The sequence below is a fragment of the Jaculus jaculus genome, chromosome 1 (assembly GCF_020740685.1).
Source record: "Jaculus jaculus isolate mJacJac1 chromosome 1, mJacJac1.mat.Y.cur, whole genome shotgun sequence".
NCBI lineage: Eukaryota > Metazoa > Chordata > Mammalia > Rodentia > Dipodidae > Jaculus > Jaculus jaculus.
Window position 1 is genome coordinate 20,633,844 of NC_059102.1, and position 23,488 is coordinate 20,657,331.

The 23,488-nt window shown below is 44.7% G+C and overlaps 1 protein-coding gene across 5 annotated transcripts in view; it reads left to right on the plus strand.

Annotated features, from left to right (window-relative positions):
• Positions 1-23,488, plus strand: part of LOC101607061 (nebulin related anchoring protein) — an 82,678-nt gene that overhangs the window by 16,971 nt on the left and 42,219 nt on the right. For 3 of the 5 annotated variants that reach the window (XM_004659320.2, XM_004659319.2, XM_045155554.1), the window contains exons 11-20: positions 270-386; positions 2,737-2,841; positions 4,711-4,818; positions 6,860-6,964; positions 14,842-14,940; positions 15,301-15,405; positions 16,941-17,048; positions 17,294-17,395; positions 21,636-21,833; positions 22,505-22,609. In XM_004659320.2, the coding sequence (XP_004659377.2) occupies positions 270-386; positions 2,737-2,841; positions 4,711-4,818; positions 6,860-6,964; positions 14,842-14,940; positions 15,301-15,405; positions 16,941-17,048; positions 17,294-17,395; positions 21,636-21,833; positions 22,505-22,609 (1,152 nt within the window). The remainder of the gene's footprint in view (positions 1-269; positions 387-2,736; positions 2,842-4,710; positions 4,819-6,859; positions 6,965-14,841; positions 14,941-15,300; positions 15,406-16,940; positions 17,049-17,293; positions 17,396-21,635; positions 21,834-22,504; positions 22,610-23,488) is intronic. The other 2 variants (XM_004659322.2, XM_004659321.2) reach the window with 1 other exon arrangement.

Consider the following 23,488-nt stretch of genomic DNA (forward strand, 5'->3'; position numbering starts at 1 on the left):
GCTCACATTTTTTTTCCTGTGATCATTTTAAGAGTTTCCCCTACCCCCGACAGAACTGGTGTAAGAACTATGAAAAAGTCCAGTAAAAATTTAACACAGACAGAACCAATTTCTGGGTTGAATGGAGACAAGAGTCTACATGAATTTTCCCCCCACCTTAAGAAAATTCTGTTGAGTGAATGTTGATGTTAAATCTGGGATAGCTTCAGAGTCACCGCTCTCATGGACCATAGCAACTACCCTAGACTGTCTCTGTGTGTTTCTTCCAGGTAAAATACAGACAGGACTTCCATAAAATGAAAGGTGCTGCTCATTACCACTCCCTCCCAGCCCAGGACAACTTGGTTCTAAAACGGGCTCAGAGTGTGAACAAGCTTGCCAGTGAGGTATGAATGGCAGAGAACCACACTCGTGTGCTCTCATCCTGTTATGTTCTTGACCACTGTGGCGGCCCTATGAAAAATGACGACAAAATACTAACTAAGAGTATGGCCTGGTGGCACACTCCTATATTCCCAGCCCTTGGGAGATAAAGGCAGGAAGATCAGACATTGAGGTTAGCCTTGGCTACATAGTATGTTAGAGGACAGCTTGGGCTACATGAGACTCAAAACAGTAACCACAACCACAACAAAAGATTGTTACAGCATGCATACTACTTTTGGCTTACCAGTTTCCATGGAATGAATATGCAAGACAATGCAATTTAAAAAAAAAACAAAAACAGCTTGGGATCAAGCAAATTGTCTTTTCCTGATGGCTCAAAATATCCTTCCCAAAATTCTCACCACAATTGTGGTATTACCTGTGGAGAGTCAAAAGCTATGGACCACAGGTTATGGTTGTCAGAAAGGGCACTGGATGGCCCAACTTTTAGAACCACAAGCTGTTGTAGGAACTGCAAATCAAACAACAAAAAGTGCTTCAAACGCCAGGTTCCTCCCTTCTTCATCACTGGAGTGTGTGTTCAGGGCGCTATGAAAACCTGTGGGTTCCCCTTTCCTTCTGGGTTGACCTGACTGCCGGAGAGTGCTCACTGTTTGAGGTGCCACATGTTTAAGTTTTAATTGCCAGGACAACCTGGCAAGGGCATATCTCCCCAGGTTCTCCCAAGGTCTAGTGACCCTTCATAGCAGCTTCTGGCATTAGCATCACTTCTCAGAATTCTCGAGATATTAAAGTCACAGCTCTGTTAAAGTCACAGCTCTGGCAATGGGAAGGCCCATGGCTAAGAAAGTCATCACATAATTTATCTGCAGCTCAGACACTGAGATGTGAACGTCCCAGAATATTTTTTTTCTTCACCTCTAAAAGCCAGACCTGTGGTCCTCTAACTTGGTCAGCTCAGAAATCATCGAGTGACATTTCCAGAGCCTAATCGGAAGCATCAGATACTTGGAAATAGTAGATAGGTGCTGAGAGCCTGAGTTCTGCACTGAAACAGGTTTTCTGGATGATTCCAACACTCTAGACCAGAGATCAACACACTGTGACCTCATTGTCAATTCCAGCTCACAGCCTGTTTCGAGAGGTAAAGTTTTATGGGGACACAGCCACATATATTGCCCATGGCTGCTGTTGAGCTATCAAGGTGAGTGAAGTACTATGCATAGAGACCATGTGGCTGGCAAAGTCCAAAACACTTAATAGGTCATTTTGTCAATGATAGATGGGACCTTTGCGATTATTAGACCGTCACTTTGTCATGGGTCTAGAAAAAGGAAGAGTCTGGTTCACAGAGATTTCAGGGACAGAAGTGGACTGCTGGGTTAGGTGGCTCAACCACCCAGGAATAGCTCTGTCAACATCTTGGCATTTTTTTCTATGTGACTATGAAACCTAATATATAGCTATTAAGCTATATTTATAGAATTAGAACTTAATTACACAGTTTTGTATTTTTTACTTTGTCACTTTAAATTATAATGCATCTTGCATACTTTAAAAAGGCGTGTTCCCACCATATAGTTTTTACCAGACGTGAGGACAAATGAAATTGTATTTCCTATGGTAATACAATTTGCTCATATGTTCATCCATTGAGACAAAGCAGCTCCGCCTCTGTGAACAGCACTCACCTCCATTGCCCTCTGCAATTACTTAGGGCTGACTTAGTCTGTTTAGTAACAGCAGCCTCACATCTCCATTGAGACACCCAGGAGACCTCAAATAGACAACCTACTTAAAATTAAGGATGCTCTCCATCAGCATGGGCTCCTTTGTTATAGTCCCTCAGAAGGTACTCCGTTATGTTCCCTTGACAAGTATATGCAGGGAAGGGCATGCATCACAATATGCAGTGGAAAAGGTTTCTACAAGTAGATGCCACCATGAAATGAACACTCCTTCAAGAAACGGAGTGACCAGAAGTCGGGACATCTCATAGTCAGTTTCAAGACATTTCACCCTGAGTAGCTCAGGCCCCCACATGGAATAGGTCTTCTATCAATGATCTATACTCCCAGTCACAATTTTATCAGTTTTGAGCTATATGAAGTTTTATGTCTGTTATTGAAAAGAACTCTATATTTTTAATTTTGAGGATGAACTTCGTTATTGTTTTATTTGCTTTTATAAAGAAAAACACATACTTTCTTTGTTCAGTGCCTGGCATTTTAAAATGTTGAGTTGAAGGTTTTGTAAAAGTATTTCAAGCATGGCTTGGGTGTTTGTTTGGTTTTTTCCAAGGACTTCAGGCTTTGGTTTTATTGAGTGCTTGGTGTTTTGATTTTCAAGGTGGAGTATAAGAAGGATCTAGAAAATAGTAAAGGTCACAGCATCAACTACTGTGAGACACCACAGTTCAGGAATGTGAGCAAGATCTCAAAATTCACCAGTGATGTGAGTTGACAATACCTAAGTATTTGGGCATCTTTTGTGAGCTTACCTTTGAGATCTCTTAAGAGATAATTTTTCCCTGTGTCTTGGAGAAGCATACCATCCCAAACACAAGTACCTAGAAGTTCTGACTGATAGCCTGCTGGGACTAGTCTGCTTATTGTCAAATGCTGTCACCTATCCCTGACCTTCTGTTTCTTCACTTTATGTAATTTTGAGTCTTCAGGGAAGAGAATGGGCATGCCAGGGCCTCTAGCCATTCAGACTCCAGATTCATGTGCCACCTTGTGCGTCTGGCTTTTTGTGGGTACTAGGGAATCAAACCTGGCTTTGCAGGCAAGTACCTTAACCACTGAGAAATCTTTCCAGCCCCTTTCTGTTCTATGTTTTAATATTTTAATTTAATTTTATTTATTAGAGAGAGAGGAAGGGAAGGAGACAGAGAATGAGCACAACATCTAGCCAATGCAAAGAAACTCCAGATGCATGTGCCACCATGTGCTTACATGGGTACTAGGGAATCGAACCTGGATCCTTAGGCTCCATAGGCAAGTGCCTTAAGCACTAAGCCATCTCTCCAGCCCCTCTCTGTTCTTTACATTCTGTGTAGCATGGCATCTGTTCCTGGTGATGAATGTTAGCAAGGGAGCCTGATGAACATGATGCATTCCTTTTCAATGTGACTTTGCACGTTTCAGTTAGCACAGGATCCCAGCCCTCATAATCATCCATGGAGCTGGCATTACTTTCTCATCCTGCCTATGACCAGACATATACCAGGGTAACATTTCATTCTTGGAGAAGTTTTGAAGGATTTATTTTGATCTTTCTTCTTCTTCTTCTTTTTTTTTTGATAAGTGATCTTTGGGATATAATTTATTGCTTCACATGGTTTCCACAGTGAATGTTTTTCACTTTATAAAATTGGTGAAATCTCAGGCTTAATTTTCATATGCAGCTATCCCTCAATATCCATGGGAGGCCAGTCGGTATCCCTCTTAGCAGATACCAAATTCTCAGCTACCAAAATTCCTTATATCTTCACGTACACACCACACACACACACACACACACACACAGTTGTTACGCTGGATTTTTTTAAAGGAATCATGACCAAAAAAAGGTCAGCACATGTTTAGTACAGGTGCAACCTTCTTTTGTGAATATTTTCAACCTGTAGTTGGTTGAATCCCTGGATATGGACCACAGATACAGATAGCCAACTGTATTTAGAGCTGGAGGTAACATATATGATGCTTCTACTAGCTGCTGCCCAGGGCTTGTGGAAGGTGACCATACAACCTCGGGCTTCTCCATTGATTGTCTATTGACAAACTCCACACTCTCAGGATCAAGTGTCATAATAGAGAAATCTGGAAAATTTAAGCTTGAAAATGTAAAGGCAAACAAACCAACATCCAGTCTGCTTGGTGCTCCCATTGCCCGTCAGGCCCCATGTCCCTGTCTTGTCCAAGTTCTTGTGCTTGCTTGAAATATCAGTTGTTAAATAAAAGTTTGTTGGGCTGGAGAGATGGCTTAGTGGTTAAGCGCTTGCCTGTGAAGCTTAAGGACCCCAGTTCGAGGCTCGGTTCCCCAGGTCCCACGTTAGCCAGATGCACAAGGGGGCGCACGCGTCTGGAGGTCGTTTGCAGAGGCTGGAAGCCCTGGCGCGCCCATTCTCTCTCTCTCCCTCTATCTGTCTTTCTCTCTGTCTGTCGCTCTCAAATAAATAAATTAAAAAATTTTTTTAAAAAGTTTGCTTTATTTATTTATATTTTTAATTCAGTGGTTGAATCATTGGTCCATTCAGGTGAGCACTTTCTCTTGAACTAGTTGGGAAATTTTTATTGAAAGTTTTCTATTTCCATGTAGAACAAATACAAAGAAAACTACCAAAACCAGATGCGAGGACACTATGAAGGAGTTGGTATGGACAGACGCACACTCCATGCGCTCAAAGTTGGCAACCTGGCTAGCAACGTGAGTGTTTTGTGTGAAGGCCCATGGGAGTCAACTCAGCTGGGTCTTCGCATGTGTGGTGTGTGTGTGTGTGTTAGTACATGTAGGAGCACATGTATATGCATGGGAAAGCAAATGGATAAGCTTAGGCGTTTGTCGTCAGGAATTGCTGCTCCCATCTTTTTAAGGACAGAGTCTCTTGCTGGCCTTTAAGTAGGCCAGACTGGCTGACCCGTGACCCAGGGATTTGACTGCTGACTTTCTTTCACCTCCCCAGCAACGAGATCATAAGCACCTGCCACCACAGCTTAGTGTGGGTTTGGTAGGTTGAACTCAGGTTCTCACACTTGCAAGGGAAGCGTTTTACCAACTGAACAATCTTTCTACCCCTATTTCCCAAACTCCCTTTAAAAATATTTGTGTTCTGATATGCAAAGACAGATCCATACAGGTTTCTAAATGTTAACAACAATCTGTAAAAAAAAAAAAAAAAAAAAAAAAAAAAATCCCTTAAATATTTCAGAGGCTCCATTTTTATCTTAGTTTTCTATAATTGTTCCAGCATGATAAAAATTATCTGAAAGATAAATAAAAATGGACTATCATGATGATCATGATTTATATTTGAAATTGTCTGGGGTCCCAAAGCATTTGTGACCTATTTGGAGCTGGTATATTGGTTGGTAAGTTTATTTACTCATTGTATTCGTTGATGACACATTGTGGTCCAGCACTGGTCACAGTAATGAGATAGCCAAATTGATCAGGAATCCATTCATTTCTCTTTGTCTCCATCAATCCACTTCACAGATTTGAAAATCTTGGAGCTAAAGAATCCTTGAAGAAAATTTATCTCGTATTTAAAATATATAAATGTTCTATATTCTTGGGACATCAGATTTTACTGTTAGAAAAAAATTGAAATATTATAAAGATTTGTGTGAGTGTGTGTATGAGATGTGTATTTCTAGCATATATATGATGTATATGTATATACATGCATGCATGTGAGATGTATATATCTAGTGTGTATATGTCATATGTGTGTGTGTAGTTGTGTGTACTTCATGCACATGTGGACAGAGACCAGAGTATAATATCACTCTTCTGCATTGTTTCCTTGAGCCTGGTGCAATCTTTGGGTCAAGTGGCTGACCAATAATAAGCCCCATTGATTTTCCTGTCTCTGTCTACTTCAGGACTGGGTTACAGGGGTGCATAGCCAATGCTTGGCTTTTCATGTGTGCACTCAGGGTCAAACTCAGATCTTCATGCTTGCCCAGCAAGTACTCTTACCCAGTGAGTCACTCCCCAGCCCTGTTTCTGAAGATTTTAACTTTTGATTTATTCGCTTGGAGTTGGCCAAAAAGTGCTTCCATTATATACCCGTGTGTAGCAAACAGCTTCAGGTTTGCTGAGATGAACTTCCAGACCAGGCACAGTTATGGAGGAAGGGATTCATTGAAGCTTACAGATTCAGGGGAAATTCCAAAATGACCGAAGAAGTTTGCCTCTCTTAATGGAGCAAGGAGAGAGGGTGGGGGGGGGGGGAGAAAGACGGGGGGTGGGGAGAGGGAGGTCCCAAGACAAAAGCCGCATCACACAGCACACTTCAGGAACTCCCTGTTAGGCACACTTTGCAAATCTTTAGATTGGAATCTCAAACCCACCACCACACCTTCTGGCTGGACCACCCAGTGACACCTCCTCTAGCCAGGTGGCTGCAGATCCAAACTACAAACTAATAAAATGCTGAATATACTGGGGGGGCATCTCTTCAAACTATCACACCATGTAAGTTCTCATTTTTAACAAAAATGAGGAGTCTCATAATTAAAAACGAAAGATAAAATAAATGTGCTTCAGATGGAAGTTAACTAATTTTGGGCTAACTAAGAAGGATTCAAATTAGTTAAAAGCAAAATTGTGAACATAATGTAATTTTCCTTAGAGGTGGTGAATGTGAATTAATTTTGTTTCTGGCTGTTTGAAAGTATTGCTTATGTTAGTCTGACAAGGTCAAGAGAAACTGGGGGCTGATTTCTCTTTCTTTGGGCTTCAGGTTGCCTACAAGGCTGACTACAAGCATGACATCGTGGACTACAATTACCCAGCCACTCTCACTCCAGCCTATCAAACAACAATGAAGCTGGTCCCCTTGAAAGACGTAAGTGCCACATCGATCACCCCTTTGCTCGGTCACTTGACACTTCATTCCTGTGGAGTGAGTCTTAAGAAGAAACAGTTCCATCCATTGACAGGCGGTTGTAGAGACTGGGAAATGGGACTGTTCTCCTACGAAGTCCATTCACGCAAGGCTGGAAACTTGCCTTTTATTCTTCATTTTTTCCCTTCTTCTTTCCTTTTATATATTTTTTTTGGCATGTGTAGTATGTGTATGCATAGCATGCGTACATGTGTGTGCAGATGCTGTAGGAAAAAAACCCCGCAGGGGCCCCCCACACTGCCCGGATAAGGCGACACCCCAAATCACTCACGAGAAGCGGTCTTGATGCAAACTGTAAGAGGATTTTTATTCCAAGTGTGCTGGGGCCCACAGTCGTACACCGCACAGGGGTAGAGGACTGCAGAGCCCCGAATGCAGGAACGGGGCAGTTTTTATAGGGTTTCTAACAAAGCCTGTGCATTAGACCAATCATTTAACAATATCAGGAGCCCGCAAGGTGTTAGCCAGTCAGTTTGTGCCACCCCATAGTTTCTAAGCCAATTAGTTTACTTTGTTCAAGCCCCTCATGGACCAATCATTCTCTTGTGACCTTGGTGGTCAGCATTTGCGCAGGTCCTTGGGTGGGAGTAGCAGAGTGTGGTATCAGTCTCCTATGACCTTGGAGGTCAGCATTTGCGCAGGTCCTTGGGTGGGGGTAGCAGTGTGTGGTATCAGTCTCCTATGACCTTGGAGGTCTGAGGCAGGCTGCTACAGCTTATGGTGCGAACTACTAAGGCTTACAGTGTGGGCTATTAAGGCTTATGGTGCAGGCTATTTACAGAAACCAAATAAGTGGTTCACTTTATTACTCATTTCCCATCCTTGAGGGCTATCTCATGCCCTTTTAACCTAGTTTTATATTAGGAGCGGACTCTGATATAATGAGAAGAAGGATTCTTTACTTGCTTCTAACAGAGAGTAAAGCCTTGAGTTTGAGGTATGCAGGGGGCCCATTAAGCTCCCTTTGGAGTGTGATAGTATTTCTGAGCTTCTGAATTCTTGGGCCTTTCAATGCATGTGCCATATGTGTATGTGTGTAGAGGCCAGGGGAGAATGTGAGTATCCTTCCTTCTCTATCATTCTTCTGCATCGTTTCCCTGAGGCAGAGTCTCTTACGGAGCCTGGAGTGGTCATTGTTTCAGCCAGACTGCCTGACCGGTGAACCCAGTGACTCTTCAGTCTTCCCCACATAGAACTAGGGTTATAGGTGTGCATGACCATGCCCAGTTTTTTAACATTTAATTTATTTTTATTTTTACTTATTTATTTGCAAGGAGAAAGAGAGAGAGAGAAGAGAGACAGATGCAGAGGGAATGGGCACACCGGGGCCTCTAGTCACTGCAAACAAACTCCAGACGCATGCACCCCCTTGTGCATCTGGCTTATGTGGGTCCTGGGAAATTGAACCTGGGTCCTTTGGCTTTGCAGGCAAACACCTTAACTGTTAAGCCATCTCTCCAGCCCCAGTTTTTTTTATGTGGGTGCTGGGGATTAAACTGAGGGCTTCATGCTGTGTAGCAAGTGTTTTCACCACTGAACCTCAAAACGTGGGTTTCCAATGTAAAATGTGGACAACTCTGCCTTTGTTTTCAAAATATCTTAAAGTTCAATTTCTCCTCTTAAAATTTGGAGGGTGATATCTGCTGGGCACATTTATAGTGATTGTTCCATAGCAATGATGACTCTTAAAAAATATCTGGCATCCAGCGTTTTTAAGAATAAATGAAGTAAAATGAAATGGATATAAGTTGAGTATATTGGTGAAAGTAGACAGATCAGATGGTAGGTAGATACATCTCTTCATTGTTACAATAGTCTGTTTATGGTTTGAGATCCCAAACAAAATAATGCAACTGACTAAATTAATTGTTTTGTGGAGGTGTGGTGGCTCACGCCTTTAATCCCAGCATTCGGGAGGCAGACGTAGGAGAATCACTGAGTTCGAGGCCACCCTGAGACTACATAGTGAATTCCAGGTCAGCCTGAGCCAGAGTGAGATCCTACCTCACAAGAAAAAAAAAATTTTTTTTGTGATCATAAGAATTGTACTGCACATTTTAAATAGAAAATTTAGAAAATACAGAAAAGTACAAAAAAGACAGAACAAAATCATTTACTGTTTCAGGAGTCAGCCAGTGTCATAGCTCGTAGTCAGAGAAGGCCATCCGCAGTCAGGCACTTAGCAAGTCATTCTGCTAAAGCTTCCGTTTCTTTGGGGTCAGCACAGCTCGATGGACTGGAGTTTTCCTGCAGGTAGTGAGGTCCTTACACCTCTCTCTTTGGCTCAGAGTAAGAGCAATGGGGTGCAGCTGGGGTCTAAAACAGTGCCCGGACATTGAAGGACAATGGTGGCCAAATGTTAGTCAGTTGAGCAGAAGGGGTCTTTCGAAGGTGTAATGAGGCCATGGGATATGGGTGGGCTGCCATTTTGCTTATCCTTTTCCCGGGAAGCTTTGTTGGGTCGACTTCCTCATTTCCCATTAATGAGACTCAGACTTAAGCTCAGCCACTGTGGAAATGACTTCCTCTTGACGCCAGGCATTCCCTAGGACACTTGCCAGCCACAAGCAGAGCCGTGGGTGTGTGCTTCTGCAGCAGAGTTCTAGAAACAAAACCTGACCCACAGTCCAAACGCAACGAGATTGGTCCCCACAGCTTAGTCTTTCCATGGGAATGCAGTCTGGTAATTGCTATTTGTGGGCTCAAACTGTACCCTTGAAATGGAGCCAGCCAGAATGAGACTTGACAGAAACAGACATACTGAGTTTAGGGATGGTTTTGAAACTGGTAGCATGTGAGCCACATCCAGTCACAGAAATTTATTTTTTCATTGTGTTCATGCATGTGTGTGATGCATGTACATGTATGTATACAGATGCACATGCCCTGTATTCATGCATGTGGAGGCCCAAGGAAAGCATCAGGCATCTTCCTCTATTCTCAACCTCATATTTCCTTGAAACTAATTCTTTCTCTAAGTGCAGAGCTGCTGTTTTTTCTCAGGCTGACCAGAGAGCCCCAGTGATTCTCCAGTCTCTACTTACCACAGGACGGGGGTCTTGGGATTGTTTTTTTTTTTTTTTTTTTTTTTTGGTTTTTCGAGGTAGGGACTCACTCTGGTCCAGGCTGACCTGGAATTAACTCTGTCATCTCAGGGTGGCCTTGAACTCATGGCAATCCTCCTACCTCTGCCTCCCGAGTGCTGGGATGGGTTTTGGGATTGTGTGGCCATATCCAGCTTTTTGTTGTTGCTATTGTTATTTATTTGAGAGCAACAGACACAGAGAGAAAGAGGCAGATAGAGAGAGACAGAATAGGTGCGCCAGGGCCTCCAGCCACTGCAAAGGAACTCCAGACGCATGCGCCCCCTTGTGCATCTGGCTAACATGGGTCCTAGGGAATCGAGCCTTGAACCGGGGTCCTTAGGCTTCACAGGCGAGTGCTTAACTGCTAAGCCATCTCTCCAGCATCCATATCTAATTTTTTATGTGGGTGCTAAAGAGTCCAACTTGGTGGTCTCCAGCCCGAGAGGCCCTCATGCTTGTGTGGCAAGTGCTCTTACCAACAGAGCCATTTCCCCAATCCCCTAGGAAGAGTTTATTTGTGACTGTCACACAAGTTTATGTTTAAAAACTCTAAACATTATGTGGAAGTGTGGACACATAAAACATTAATATTTTCACAGGTTTTAGCTTTTCAAGTTTTTATTAGCATATATTAATTATATGTAATACTGGGTTTCATTATGACATTTGCATATATGTAAATAGTGTACTTTGGTTATATTCATCCCCATCACCCTTTCTTTTCCATCTGTCTACCCCCCATTCCCACTGATCCCAAAGTTTGAAAACTGTGGAAAAAATAGCCCTAGGTCTTACATGGCAGTACTTGTCTGGGATTGAAAGGCGTATGGTCCCCTAACATACCATGCCTTCCTGGATCTGCTATAAGTTTGAGTTTACCATTCCCAATGTAGGGACTTGAATTTTCAGGAAGGTTTGGGAGCTCACTTTCAAGAGCATTTGTGATCTCACCATCTGGTAGCCTTAAGGTCATAAAATAGCTATGAAATTAAATGAAGCATGTATCGTTAATGAGCAAGCATTCCTTTAGACAGATTTTTATAAACACTAATAGAATTAAAATGAGATGCTATCTTTAGCAAAGAACCCCGTTAGAATGTAGACTGAAGCATTGGCCAAGCATTTGTGATGTTGCAAAGTTGTGATTAATCATGAAGAATGATAATTCTGTCCTTCAGAGAAAAGTAATTGTGTTCAGTGACATAATTAGTGTAGAATTATCAGGAAGGAACGTGCCATTGGAAAAAAAAAAACTTTTTGTGACATTTTATTATGCATAATTCTGAATTCTAATAGACTCTATTATGAGTTGATAATTTTTCCCTCTGAATTAATGCATTGGGAAGTCACCATGCTCTAATCTCATTAATCGTGGACATTGAAATGACTTTGTTTCCTAGTTTGCCCTGTATACTCACAACCCACAGAAACTTTTCTCCTTGAATTGTTAATGAACAAGCACAAAGCAATGCTATCCTTTACTCCAAACCCAGCACAATAATCTGTGGCCCAGCGCTAGAAGCAATGTAGTGTCCCTAGGTACCATTCTAGAGGTTAGGTTAACAGTCATTTGTTTATGCCTGGAATGCGTTTTCCTGTGTTCATGAGACAGGCTCCGGCTATGAGAAAGGCCTTTTCCTTCTATAAAGTAATAAGGACTAGTCCCACGGCCACCAAGCATACCAGGTTGACGGAGCGTAGACTCAAGAGGATAGCATAGGAGCCACCTTGTGAGACAGACACCTTGGATTCTAATACAAGTTCTCATCTTTACTAGCTAGGTGATCTTGAGCAACTGTCTTTGGGTCTCTGTACCTCAGTGTCCACATTATAAAGTAGGGATAACCATAGCGTGAAAGCTTAAATGAGTCAGGACGCAGGAAGCATTTGGAATAGTGACAGACACTCAGTAAGTGCCCTGTGTTGGTCATAATTATTAGCTGGTGTTGTGACAGGCAAGGATGACGGGAGGGCAGAGAAGAATTCGTTTATGCAAGCTGAGCTAACGTGGCCCCTAGGGATGTTTTACTTGTGTCGCTAGATTTTAAAAATAGTTACTTGTGGGCTAGGGATATGGATTGGTTGGTAGAGTGTTTGTCTTGCCTGCACAAAGTCCTGGCTTCAATCCCTAGGGCCACATATACAAGGTTTGGTGGTAAATACCTGTAATCCTAGCTCTTGGATGGTGAAGGTAGGAGGATCAGCACTTCAAGGTAATCCTTGAATATATAACAAATTTGAGGGCAGCCTGGTCTACATGAAACACTGTTTCAAAAACAAAAAAATGACTTTAAAGCCAGCTGTGGTAGCGCATGCCGGTAGTATATTGCTAAAGAGAGGCGGAGACAAGAGGATCAGGAGTTCGAGGCCAACCTGGGCGACACATTAAAAAATAATTTAAAAATTGTTGACTTACTTTCCAGTCCTTCAGATTTCTGACAGTTTACATAATGACATGGATTTATGGCTTTTGTGTAATAATAACTGGAGGAGAGGGTCTTCCTGAGTCCCACACTGATGCCCAGTCTCATGTCTTGGAGCTGGGCAGGACAGTCCTCACCACCCCTTACTATGTCTTCAACATTGAAGCTGGGCACTAAGCCTTTCCCCCAGTTGGTGGTCTGGATCCCATAGGCACCCGTGACCTTGAGGTTACACAATCCCCGGTGGACTAGCATGTGTGGAAGGCAGCGAGGGCAGCAGGAGGGAGATAGAGAAGGGGGCGCGGAGGAAATGGTGGGACACTGCAGCCATGGCTGAGGTGGGGTGCCTGGGAAGGGCAGAGAAACTGAAAGAGAGTCAGGCCAGAAGCCATGGGAAGATCCGAGCTGAGATGGCCGTGGGTAGTGTGGACGCGGACTCTGGACCTGAAGCTGCCACACACAATGGGGCACTGGGTAGAGTCATGGGCCTTAGGCCACTGGAGTCATGAAATCTGTGGGGATGACATTTAATGATGATCTGGTTGCCATGAGCCAACCCGTGGCCCAGCTGGCTCCTTGTGTGCAGTTTGTGGTCCTGGGAGCAAGGGTTCATTTAAATGTCTATGTGGGCACAGCTATGTCCAAGTTTGCTTCCTCTGCACAGACTCTCATGACTGCTGAAGGAAGAATGAATGAACCAATGGATGAATGAAAGAGGCCAGGCAGGTAGACAGGAAGAAAGTCACAGGGATGAGCTTACTTCTTGCACTTTTACCTGGAACTTGGGCTCATGGTATGAGATGACGAAAGAGGTCATTGGTAAGCCACAGCTCCACCCTCTTTGCATTCACTCTAGCCCTTCCCCCCCACAAGGAGGTTTCTGGGGTTCTTGTCCAGCTCACCTCAGTCCCCTCTTGTATTTCCTCAGGCCAAGCCTTATCCTTGACTTCCCTATTCAAGGTCCCTTTCTGTCCACACTGGGTCTTGGTTAGGTACCTTGAGAGGAAAACAAGTTGACTGGATGGGTGTATTTTTGTGTGTAGATGGCTGATTATACTTTCCTCTTTGAAAAGCAACCTGCATTCTCACACGAGGAAATCTAGTAGCCCCGAATACATAACGTGGGAAGGCAGGCAGCGCATGGATTAAGCGGCAGTAGGGACCCCACGGCCTCCTCTCCTAGCAAAGTGCTGAGCTCTGGACAGTTTCCTGGGAAACTGGGGCAAGGCAGCAACAAGGGTCAAGCAGACATGTTAACACCACCCCTTCAATGGCCGCTGACACTCCTTTGCCTCTTGCTCAAAGACACACGGACGAGGCTGGGGACATAGCTCAGTGACAAAGAAGCTATCTAGTATGCTCAAAGCCTTGGGTTCAACTCCCAGCACGTCAAGGAAAGGAAATGGACACGTAGATGGCGTTGGGTGGATTCTTGTCCTTTCATGTTTCATTTTCTCTTGTGTGTGTGTGCATGTGTGTGCAGGGGCGTATATATGCGACACATGCGTGTCAGTGGCCGGAGGACAATCTCAGGTGTTGTTGCACCTTGTGTGCTGTCCAGGGTCTCTCACTGGCCTGGAGCTTGTGTGATGAGGCGAGGCTAGCTGGCCAGCGAACCCCAGGGATCTGCCTGACTCCTCCTCTCCGGCGCGGTGCGGATGGCACTGCGTCTCCTTTCTTGTTTCCCACGTGGATTCTGGGGACTGAACACAAATCCTCATGCTTGCAGCTCAAGCGACCTACCAGTTTCGCCATCTCCCCAGCCCTTCGTTTTCTCTGCTTAAAACACGTCTTTCTGTGAAGCATTAGACACATGTGGAAAAGTACATTAAGTATAGACACCTTGAAGTTTTACAATGGCCCTGGGCCCATTTTTGGTGGGGGGCATGATGGAATCACTGGGACAGAGGGTTTGCGTATGTGCCCAAATGGCAAATGGTTTCCAAGCAGTGGCTCTCATCTTCACTTCTGCCAGCTGTGTTGAGCGTCCTTACCTTTTATCTGTGCCAATACTGACCCTATCAGTGACTGGACCTCTCCGCCTATGGGTGGGTGTGGAAGACTATCTCAATGTGGCATGACCGGGCATGTCTCGGGTTCATAATGTGGACGAGCTCCTCTCCTGTGACCCCTGGCTATTGAGTTGAGCTCTGTGACACATTGCCTATTCATGCCATATCGCAATCATTGTTTTTCTATCTGTGGCTTGGAGCGTCTGTCGATGGCCAGTTGGGATGTTGTCTTCATTCTTTGAGAATCACTCTTAGGGAGAGGGAGAGTGACATTCTTCTGTTCCTGTTTCACCCAGGTCAACTACAGGCAGAGCATCGACAAGCTGAAGTACAGCTCTGTGACCGACACGCCGCAGATTGTTCAAGCCAAAATCAATGCCCAGCAGCTGAGCCACGTAGGTGACCTGCTTCTCCTCATCTGGATGTGGGAATCTTGACTTTTGACTACCGTTGAGTGTCAACCCTGCGTACGGCGAGATGTTTAACGCTGCAGCAAGTTAAAACATGTCTTGCAAACTCACCAATCTGAGTGTGCCTTTGAGTCATTTTATTTTTCACTTGACATCTTCAATCTATTAATTTTAAACATTCCCTCATAGGTTTCCTTGCTTGAGGCCTTTTTTCAAAAATGCCCTGTCAGTAATGAATCTCAGGGGAAAATGAGAAAGAGAATATTTTTCCCCAAGTTCTCCTTCAGCCCACATAAAAACCCTGCGTTCCGCATATGCAATGTGCATATATCTTAAATCCAACAGGTGAATTACCGTGCTGACTATGAGAAAAATAAGTTGAATTACACATTGCCACAGGATGTGCCTCAGCTGGTGAAGGCCAAGACTAATGCTGAACTCTTTAGTGAGGTGAGTGAGGACATGTGTGGGGGGATGTGGTGCCGGTGATGTATAAATGTAGAAATAAAGATACTGGGCTGATCAAGAAAGTAGAGAATATTCTGCTCCTAAGAGAAGTATCTCTAGGAGAGGATGAGATGGTCATAGTAAAGCAATTCCCATTGTGTGAGCATGTCGTGGGTGGTGTGTATGCACACAGCCATCATCAGCACGTCACTGCTATCAGCCTGGTGGATTCAAAATGATGATCTTGTGGGGGGCGGAATTTGAACTTCAAAGTTTTCTGGAGTCACTAGTGGGTTGTGATGAGCTTTCTCATTCTAGATGGGATGTGTAAGGCAGGAGAAGAAAGAAACGGGAACTAATGTTTTAAATTATTTATTTGTTTATTTGGGAGAGAGAGAGAAGCAGAGAGAGAGAAAGAGAAAGGGAGGCAGATAGAGAGAGAATGGGTGCAATAGGCTTCCAGCCACTGCAAATGAATTCCAGATGTACGTGCCACCTTGTGCATCTGGCTTACGTGGGGCGGATGGAATTGAACCTAGGTCCTTTGGCTGTGCAGGCGAGGGCCTTAGTTACTAAGACTTCTCTTTAGCTTCCAGAAACTAATATCTATTGCAAGCCTGTTTTATATTGAGGCAGGCAATAGGAGAGGATAGTAGGATATTTGATAAGTTACATAACATATGGCATTAGAATAACCAGTATAAACTATTGTACGGACATAGCTGGCAGCATGGGCTTTGATCTTACACAGATCTGGCTTTAAATGTTGGCTTGGTTACGGGTTGGAGAGATGGCTTAGCAGTTAAGCCGCTTGCCTGTGAAACTTAAGGACCCAGTTCAATTCCCCAGTACCCATGTAAGCCAGATGCACAAGATGGCGCAAGCGTCTGGAGTTCATTTGCACTGGCTGGAGGCCCTGGTGTGCCCATTCTTTCTATCTACCTCATTCTCAAATAAACAAATTAATCAAAACTATTTTTTTAAAATATTGTATTGGCTACTTTTTCCCTGTGGACCTGAGGTGTGCTCTTTGCCTCCCCTGAATCTCCAGGCTGGACGTGAAGACCTGCACTTTGTAAACAGAGGGAGCATCTAGGGAAGGGCCCACAACCAGCAGCTGTAAATAGCATGGCAGTATCAACACCCAGACCTTGCTGCTTTGTTTTCATACACTACCCACAATTGACTCTCTCAGCCCTGAGAATAATCACATTTGCATTTCATAAATGCTCAGCTGTAGCTCTAGCTGCCCAGAGATACGTGATCAGGCCATAGGAGAGCAGGGAGGGCCACGTAGGGTTTGTCTTCACCCTAACCTGTTACCACTGCTCTGAGTGGCCCCCACATAGATGGGATCACTGAACTGTGTTAATCTTTACCATTATCATTGTATCATAACAGCCGGGACACTGGCCTGTAAAATAATTGAAGAAGCTACCCACTTTGCTTTTGAGAAAGTTCCTCTTTAGCGTTTGGCCAAATTTTGGACAGTGACTTCTGGTTCACCTTGTTTGTTTTCGTTTTTGTTTGTTTGTCAGGTTAAGTACAAAGAAGGCTGGGAGAAGACAAAGGGGACAGGATTTGAGATGAAGCTGGATGCCATGTCTCTCTTGGCCGCCAAAGCCTCCGGGGAGCTTGCTAGCAATGTAGGTTTCTTCTCATTAACTCAGAGATGCATAGAGAATGGTTTCGATGAGACACCGGTGGTCCTGCTGGAGAAAATAATGACTGGTAACACTGTAAACATCACAATGCTTTAATCTTCCTCTGGATGTGTGCAAGGCTCAGAGGTGTTTTGCAGAACAGTTCTCTTTGCACTTGCTAAACCAGAGCCCCTCAGATGGCAAAGTTGCTCTGTCGCTCACAGTAGACTTTCTTCTTTCCCCTCAAGATTAAATACAAAGAAGAATATGAGAGAACAAAAGGCCAAGCCCTGGGAACAACCGACTCGAAGCTTCTGCACTCCCTGCAGGTGGCCAAGATGAGCAGTGAGGTAAACAAGTTCTCTAGCTCCCAGTTCCTTAGTTACAAATGTATTACTTTAAAAGTTTCTTCTGGGCCTCTACTTTACCATTTTTTTTTATTTTTATAAACTTCTACCTGCAGCTCTTTTCTTTCTGAGCTTACATAAGAAGTCTGTTTGCTTTCTTTATTTTTGCCAAAGCATATTATTCTTTTGAAGTGGATGACAAGTACGGCCTTGAGGATGACCATGTCTACTGATGAAGACACAGAGGGGCTTGCTAACAGATGTTGGCCAACTACTTACTTTGGGTGGAATGCTGCACGAGGCTCTGGAGCGATGAGAATGAGCAGCGCATATCAAGTTTCTCCTCCATGGAGCTTAACTTGGATGTGAGAGTGCCTTAGTCCACTCTCTGTTGCTATAACAGAACACCTGGGATGGGTAACTTATAAAGAAAGAAGTTGGTTTGGGCACAGCTGCATCTAGCAAGGGCCTTATGTTGCATGAGGTGAAAAAAAAAAGTGAAGGCAGACTGGAGAGATGGCTTAGTGGTTAAAGCACTTGCCTGCAAAGCCTAAGGACCCATGTTTGACTCCCCAGATCCCACATAAGTCACACGTACAAGGTGACACATGGGCAGGGTTGCACATGTGCACAAGGTAGCATGTGCATCTAGAGTTCGATTACAGTAGCTGGAGGCCCTGGCACACCAAGTCTCTCTCTCTCTCTCTTATCAAAACCCCACTCTGTTGGGCTTGCCTCAAAAAAAAAATGTAAAGGCAAATGGGATCATGCAAAATTAGTGAGAATGTGAGCACAGTCCTGCTTTGCTTTATAACCAACTGTTCTTGTGATAATTAATCCAGCTCAATAAGCACGAGCACTAATATTTTCATCAGAGCCCTGCTCCCACGACACAACACCTCTCATTTTGCTCCACTACCACCACCTTCTTTGGCATTAAGGGATTTGAGTGGGACAATTCATACTCAAGCCATAGATGGACTTTGGGTCAAGTATTTACTTGAACGTTGCACTAATGTTCTGGATGAGTCATGTGAACACACACACACACACACACACACACACACACACTCAATATTCAAAGTATTTGCCAAATAACTAGGCATCCCAGGCTCCATTCAATACGAGTGTTTTTACTTAACTAAGTGCAGTGACTAGAGATTAACCTTGGTAAATGCCACTCTTCAAAGGAAAGGGTGACTTGTTCATGAAGAGCTGTTGGGGTTTCTCCTAGAAGAGATAGTTGTGGCTGTCATCAAGTCTTCCCTGCCCAGGTAGAACAGGCATACAGGACAAATGGCCATTGACTTCCTGCTCTATTCTGCCCTCCTCCAAGCTGTGAGGTCAGCTTATGCAGCTCAGCTGGTAGAACGGGTCATAGTTACTACCTGACAGGTAATTAAGGGGTCATGGCTCAAGTGGAATAAAGGAGTTAGCATCGGAGTCACCATTCTGGACGTATCACAGAACACACTCTGTGAAGCACGTAGTCATGAAGCATAGGGAGGCATTGAGACGGGCATGGTGGCGCATGTCTTTAATCCCAGCGCTCGGGAGGCAGAGGTAGGAGGATTGTTATGAGTTCGAGGCCACCCTGAGACTACATTGTGAATTCCAGGTCAGCCTGAGCTACAGTGAGACCCTACCTTGAAAAACCCAAAACAACAACAACAAAACATTGAGAATTGAGCTTTGTGTTAAACAGACAACAAATTGATATCATATATTTGTAATTTGATCAGAGGTGAGCCACAAAGACTGTGCTTGTCCCAAGTCATATGACTGCCAGGGATAGTGGTGCCAGGGTAGAGAGACCCTAGAACTCTTACGGTCTGGTGCCATGTTCTCCCTACTGTTGCATGCTACCTTTCCCCACTGTTGTCACCACCACCACAGCTGCCATCAGTACCACCACTGCCTGTCACCATCCCCGCCACTACCATCACCACTCTCAAGGCCATTGCCACCACCATCCCTGTCATCACCACCGTCCATCGCTGTCATCACCACCATCACCAGCACCGTACCCAATATGACTGCTGCCATCACCACTACCACAATGCATATTGATACCACTACCGCCACCATCACTATTACTATAATTGCCACCCTCACCCCATAACCATCAGCCATCCCTGCTTCCATCAGCACCACTGTGGCCACCATCATTACCATCATCATCAAACCACCCTCCTCATGCATCCTCTACTAACACGCGTCGCTTGCATGCAGCGGCCCCCTTTCCTGAGCACTGTTCTATTATTTTTCCATTAAACATCTGTTGCAGTCAGGTTCTCATTGCTGGCAGAAATCACCTGGCCAAGAGCAGATTTTGGGGAATAAAAAGGGCTTATTTTGGCTTACAGGCTCGAGGGGAAGCTCCATGATGGCAGGGGAAAATAATGGCATGAGCATGGCCAACATCAGGTGGACAACAGGAACAGGAGAGTGTGCCCAACACTGTCATGGGGAAACAGGCTATAACACCCATAGGCCTGCCCCCAGCAATGCACTGCCTCCAGGAGGTGTTAGTTCCCAAATCTCCATGAGCTGGGAACACCTAAGTTTATGGGGGACATCTGAATCAAACCAACACATTCTACCCCTGGCCCCCATAAACTGATATCTATACATGATATAAATCACAATGCATTCAATCCTCATAGTTTTTTTAAATCAATCCTAAGGATGTTCAAACATCCCCATAATCCAAGATCTTTTAACTGAGTCATAATACCAAAAAAAAAATCCCCCTCCACAACCCATAACAGCCCAGAATATAAACAGTTACACTGCAAAAGATGGCATTGGACATGGCAAAGAAATATTCAACCTATACACGATTTAAACAGGGCAAACATCAAACTCAGTAGCTCCAAGTCCAACAACTCTAGTTGGTGACAAATCTCCAAGTCCAACAATTCTACTTATTCAGCAACAAGTCTCTGGAGTTCCAATTCCACCCCTCCAGCTAGGCTACTAACAGTTCTGGAAAGCTTCATCTGGGGCCAGCAGCTTTCCTTAGCAGCCATCTCGTGGTCCCAGCATCCCCACTGGGTCTCCACTGCAATCCATGGTTTATCCTCATGGCCCCATGGGGTCTCCATGCAGGCATGCAGCAAACCTGCTTCACACTGTCCATGGCCATTTCCAAAACACAAGAATGTGTTGCAAATTCAATGATGCTCTCCTGCATTTTGTATACTCCACAATACCAGGTTGTGTGCCAATTTGTTAATCCAGGGGGAATAAAGCAGACTTTGAAGAACAGGATGCTCCTTGAACACTCAGGCCCCTTCAAAAGACTGCATTCTTTCTCTTGTCCCAATGCCGGTCAGGTGGCCCTATCTCAATAGTTGTAATCTGTTAATTGCAGGTGAACAGGTAGAAGTTTCAGCCCAAAGGTTTCATTTCTTTCTGTGCCATATCCCTCTGCTCACGACAGTCCATTTCTATGCAAAGCAACTCTGCACAAGTCCGCAGGACACAGGCATAACAGCAAGCTTCTGACACAAACTGCTTCTATCCCAGTCCAGGCAAAGCTCTTTCTAACCTTCATAAACCAAACCTCACAGTCCTTAGTTCTTACTGCATTCTTGTCTTTCTACTCTGACCAGTATAGTCCATCAAGCTATTCTTATAGCACTGTAAGGCATCTCTTAGGCCAATGTTTCAAATCCTTCCAACATTCCTCTTGCAAATCATCTCCCAAAGGCCAAAGCCACCCAGTCAGGTGTCTAGCAGCAACACCACTCTCAGCACCAACTGGGAGCCCAGCATTCAGAACACCTGAGTTTATGGGGGACCCCTGAATCCAGGCACTGCATTGCAGCACTTCCCTTGAGGAAAATGAGGCCCAAGGGAGGCGATAGAACTTTCCAGAGGTTGCTTAGCTGGCAAAGGACAGATCAGGTTTGAAGTGAGGCTTGTCTAGCTCTGCAGCTCACACTTTGTTGTTCTGGACCTAAAGGCCTCTGCAGAAAGCACAGACAGAGCCTTTCTCCTGGAGCAGTCACTTAAGAAGGGTTAGGATGGGTGAGAGTCAGGGGACTCACCAGGAGAGCTCCCTGGGTGATACTGCTAACAGAGCAAGCACTGGTGTCACACCTTTCTGACAAACAGAAAGTCTTGTGGTCCAGAGTGTCAATTTTTCCCCAGTGCTCCAGAGGCCCTCCCCTGCTCTCCCACCACTCCTGCAAGAGCAATCTTTAACTCATAGTGAGCTTTCTTCGATGCATTCCAGGTCGAATACAAGAAAGGCTTTGAAGAGAGTAAGAGCCACTTTCACCTGCCCATGGACATGGTGAACTTCAGGCACGCTAAGAAGGCCCAGGCTCTTGCCAGTGACTTGGACTACAGGAAGAAACTGCACCAGTACACTGTGCTCCCTGGGGACATGAAGACTCAGTGGGCCAAGAAAGCCTACGGGCTTCAGAGCGAGGTGAGTGCTCGCCTTTTGTCCAGCTCTCTTGCACACCACGTAATTACATATGCTCTCAGAGTCATCTGGAACCTGTGAGTGAGTCTGCTACATAGGTCAGAGGACGAGGAAGAGCCAGAGATGTGCTGGTTCCAGAGAGCTAAAGGAAAGAGCCAGGATGACAGAGAGGCAGGATGAGCCAGGGCTCATGGCCATTGTGAAAGTCACGATGGGTGGTAATGCGCGCAGGCAAAGAGGTGACAAATGTTGGTCAAAAAAAAAATAAAATAAAAATCCAAGAAACTTTTTTTCTGGGGGGGGTTAGATTGTGGTGTTCCAGCACTAAGGGAGAGCAGGTTCTTCTTTGACAACTAGGCAGAAGGGGACCCAGTGTCTTCATTTTCCATTGAAAGACCAGCCTGGGCCGGGTGTGGTGGTGCACGCCTTTAATCCCAGCTCTCGGAGGCAGAGGTAGTAGGATCACCTTGAGTTCGAGGCTACCCTGAGACTACATAGTGAGTTCCAGGTCAGCTTGGGCTAGTGCGTGATCCTACCTTGGAAAAACAAAAACAAAACAAAACAAAAGACCAACCTGTTGTTCCGGGACAACAAATGTAAGGTGAGGATTTTTCCGGCTCTTTCCACACTGTCATGTCTTCATCTCTGTGTCTCAAGGGACATTTCTTTTGCAGCTGCAGTACAAGGCCGACCTGGCATGGATGAGGGGAGTCGGGTGGCTGACCCAGGGGAGTCTCAACCTGGAGCAGGCCAAGAAGGCTGGACAGCTGGTCAGCGAGGTAACTAGAGAGTAGGTCCCTGGCTGCCAGTGATTCTCAGCCCCTGAGTCATGGGGATTCTGGTTTCCTCTCCCCACCTCCCTATCTTTATTTTGAATGTGAATTCAGGGGTGGGAATACTTTATTTCCTACCTATAAAGTGCCTGGAATTAACTTCCCACCCGTAAACTTCATGAACAAATTTTTGTTGCTGTTTTGAGATGTTTGGAAAGGATTTCCATATTTAGCCCAAGTAGACCTTGAACTTCAGATCTTTCTGCCTCCGTCTCCTAAGTGTGAGGATTATGGGAGTGTGCCATCAAGCCTCGCTCTGGAGTGTTAATTTTTCAAAAAATATTTTATTTATTTATTTGACAGTCAATGAGGGAGGGAGAGAGAGAGAGAGAGAATGGGCACCCAGGGCTTCCAGCCACTGCAAACAAATTCCAGATGCGTGCGCCCCTTGTGCATCTGGCTAATGTGGGTCCTGGGGAACTGAACCTGGGTTCTTTGGCTTTGCTGGCAAACACCTTAGTGGCTAAGCCATCCCTCCAGCCCTGGAGTGTTAACTTTTTAAAGAAACCTGTCAATTTATATGTTGATTTATTATTCTGTTTTTCCTACCTCCTTTCTTTCTTTCTCCCTTCCTTCCTTCCTTCCTTCCTTCCTTCCTTCCTTCCTTCCTTCCTTCCTTCCTTCCTTCCTTTCTTTCTTTCTTTCTTTCTTTCTTTCTTTCTTTCTTTCTTTCTTTCTTTCTTTCTTTCTTTTTTTGAGGCAAGATCTTACTCCAGCCCAGGCTGACCTAGAACTCACTCTATACCTTAGGCTAGCCTGTAACTCATGGCAACTCCCCTACTTCCGCCTCCCAAGTGCTGAGTGCTGGGGTTATTGCCATAAACC